Source organism: Atta cephalotes, assembly GCF_000143395.1.
Source record: "Atta cephalotes unplaced genomic scaffold scaffold00016, whole genome shotgun sequence".
NCBI lineage: Eukaryota > Metazoa > Arthropoda > Insecta > Hymenoptera > Formicidae > Atta > Atta cephalotes.
In genome coordinates, this window is record NW_012130080.1 from 5660944 (window position 1) to 5664852 (window position 3909).

At 26.8% G+C, this 3909-nt stretch overlaps 1 protein-coding gene across 1 annotated transcript in view; it reads left to right on the forward strand.

The window, feature by feature from the left end:
• Positions 1–3236: 3236 nt before the first annotated feature.
• Positions 3237–3909, forward strand: part of LOC105618458 (cytochrome P450 6a2-like) — a 3142-nt gene continuing 2469 nt past the window's right edge. Inside the window, exon 1 of the mRNA XM_012199993.1 lies at positions 3237–3575. Within this exon, the coding sequence (XP_012055383.1) occupies positions 3237–3575 (339 nt within the window). The remainder of the gene's footprint in view (positions 3576–3909) is intronic.

Consider the following 3909-nt stretch of genomic DNA (forward strand, 5'->3'; position numbering starts at 1 on the left):
TATCTTGTGTATTTACCAGCAACTCATTGCATTTCCATATTTTCATTTCTACCTGAGATTGGGATTCTAAAATTGACGTTTAATTAAACATTTCACTGTGCAACACAACAACAAAAACATTCGCGATTAAGTCGATTCTTCGGAAATAATTAATCATACTTATTGTTATCAATACAGATGTTCGTCCATTTGTCATCAACTCGTTCTAAATACAAACAATTTTTGGTCTAAATAAAAACTAAAATATCGGAGTAGAAAATAGACAAAATGATACAAAAATAAAATAATAGAAATCAATTTTTCAAAAAAGTTTTTAACTTTTTCTCAATTTATCTTCATTTAACTGCATAAGAAATATTTCTTCATAGTTTTATAGCTGTGTACTTTTTATATAATTTTAAAGTTGGTACAATTTCAATCTGGCTTGGAGGCTTTGAATGTGATTTTTAAATGATATAATTGAACTAAATATGACAACAAAATATATGCGTATATCCAATGTAAAGTTACAGTTACTAGTAATTGGTAATAATTCATATCCCCTCTTCTATTCCTGTATTCTTTTTTCTATTTTCAGATTTTTGTAAATTATATTCGTTCTGTATATTCGAAGAATTTCTACCTATAATATAATTGATATCACTCTATGATATCATTCTAACAAACTAATATGTACCAAAAGTAATTACGTCATGTGAATATCTGCTGAGTTATTTCCGGTGTTATGCAAGACATTTTATTTTCAGTACCTAGAAATAATCCAAGGTATATTAGAAAAAATATCGAAGTACAAGTACTATTAAAATAAAATATCTAAATACAGGTGTTTTTAATGTATCCTAAGACTTTTGAGTACTTGATTACCACAGATACATTGAATCTTACAAGAAATAGAAATAACTTGTTACTTGTAACGAAGTTACAGTTACAGGTACTTTTTTGTTTTTATTATATAACTGCATTACTTTTTTTTAGTAACTGTAACGGTAACGTAGTTACATTTTTTGATAACGATAACTATAACGGTAATTGTACGCGTTACTAGGGAGTTTTGCAATACCGTTTATCCAAATACGGTGAACGCTCAGGTTATTTTCTTCTTAACAACTATTTAAGAAAAGGATAACGTGATTTTAGATTTTCACCGTATTTGGGTTCATGTTATTGCAAAAAGTACTTAAAAAGTAACTTTCCTATGTCAATAACAAGAAATGACACGTTAATTACATGTCATTTGTAAATAAAAACAATTTGAATAAAAAAATGATGAGATCGCTTTAAACAATATAATATATAGTTTCGAAGATGCGAAAAATTGTTAGTCAATTAAAATTGCTAGTCAATTTTAACTCGTGATATTATTGCGGTAGTTTAGTAGAATTAGCATTTCAAAATCGAAAAATCATTTCAGCACGCATTCCAAAAAGGACTACATACGTAGTAAATTCACACAGAATAGGCTACGCAGGCGCACTGAGTAAGCCTGTTCTACAATATGCTTTTTGTTTTCTGTTTTTTGCCTTTTGTTATTTTTTACATCTTTTTGCTTCTTATTCGGTTTTTTGTTTTATATCCGAGATAAAAGTTAATGAACTTCAAAAGAAATAAGAAATACATTTGCAAAAAATATAATTGTTGATAAAAGGAGGTTGCAAAGGAGAAAAAAAACAAAAAGTAAAAAACAAGAAACAGGAAACAAAGAGTATGTTAACAAACAGAGAGTTGTAGGCTTAAAAATCGTAAAAAATGATAAAAATACTTTTTATCGTTTTTTATGATTATTTACTGACTGTCGGAGGAATAAGAACAGCTTATCTTTATAATTGCTTTTATCGTATAATTTTCGTTTTATCTGGATTGTTCTTATTTACAAATGACATGTGCAACAAAAATTAACATGTCATTTCTTGTTTTTCTTTTGATGTCACAATTCAATAGGGGCTGTGGTGATCACTCAGAAACCTTAAATATATCTAGCCTAGTACAGGTACTTTTATTTATTAACATAAAATTTTAGAATAAACAGGCATTTATGATGTCATACGTATTCGTACGTAATATTTACGTATTATATGTATTTTATATATATATTTATAAATATTCTATGCCAATTTAACATGTTATACAATAACATAAAATAATACTTATAAAGCTATTAATTAGTTTTATTCAAATAATTCATTTAACATTTATGCATTATGTTTTAAAAACATCAAACATTCAACATTTTCATTGGACAAATTATTTTGTCACGGCGTTAAAATTTGGTGCTCTGTGTTAAATACACATTCAATAGGAGTTCAGTAAAAGTGTTATATTTTATATAAATTTTTGTTATATAATTGAATAATCTATTTAACGCAGAAAAATATCATTCAAGAAATAACTAAAATATACCTAAATATAAGTATCACTACATAAGTAATCATAATATTTTTATACGTATCATTATATTTTAATCATCATATTTTTATTGATCTATTTATATGCGAAGACACTGTGAGTCTGAATAAACACAGACGTATACAACTTATATGTCAATATAAGGTTTATATCTTATCAGAATAACACAATAACAGAATAATACGTGATATCTTACGAACACAAATGACTTTCTCATTATCCAATTTGAATTGATTCTCTTTATCAGAGTGAAAAATAAATGATATATATTCTCTTTATATTTTGATTTATAAAAGAAAAATCTTTTATAAATTATGTATATGTATTATGTATATATTTCACAAAGTTCTATATACACAAGTGCTATCTCCAAACTATTAATCTCCAAACTATTATAACTATAAATTCTTTAATCGTCTAGGATGTCATTATTCGTATTCTAACAAAAAACTATTAATTTTATTTTGTCAGTTATAAAATCAATAAGTAGAATGAATGAAACTTTAAAAGTAGGACATTTAAAAATAAAATGATTCAGCATATCTGTTATAAATTTCGTATAATTCCAATGATAAAAACGCAGTTATAAAAATGTGTGTCATATATAAGTCTTGAGTCCTTCTCTCTTAAGCTGTGTAGCAAGAAGTGGGGAGCCTCCTATTAAACTTAGTGCAGTAGATGCAATATCTAGCAGTGTCAGTTATATATTTCTCGCAAATGTCGTTGAACTGCATGTTATCTGTATTCGAGCTGTTCAGTTCAAGTTTACAGTGAGTTGAACTGTACAATAATCATATAACAGGCATCACAATCATAATAGCGATCAGCTAACAATGGCTACAGGCATGTTTGAAATTCTCTGTGCCTTCGTGGTGATCTTATATTTACTTTATTATTATTTGACCTCTGATTTTGACTATTGGACATCATGCGGGATCAATGGACCGAAACCCATTCCGTTCTTCGGTAACATTGTCGATTTTTTAATGGGCAAGAAAAACATGGGTGATTTTTACAAAGAAATTTATGACCGATATCCGAAAGAATCCATGGTGGGTGTATTTTTGAGAGGAAACCCTGTGCTCGTCATAAAAGATCCTGAATATATCAAACAAGTGTTGATCAAAGATTTCACCACCTTTGCCGATCGACATTCAATAGTTTATGAAAAGGTATTCTTGAAAATATTATATTAATAGGTAATTATTAATGTGTAAATATATGCAAAGCAATAAGTAAAAACAAAGTCAAAGACGAATAAATTTAAGATGTTGATTAATTAAAAAATGTAATCTTTATTAATGAAGATGGTAACAATTTTGTACGTTTCAACTATACAAAGTCTTCATCAGCATTAAAAAAATAAAAAAAATGAGAAAACAATAAATAAATAATATTAAATAATATTTAATTTATTTTTCTTTTGTTTCGTTACGTACTATACAATAACTATAAAAATAAAATTAAGTAAAAGAAGTATACTCTCTTTTTCTTTTCTTCCTACTT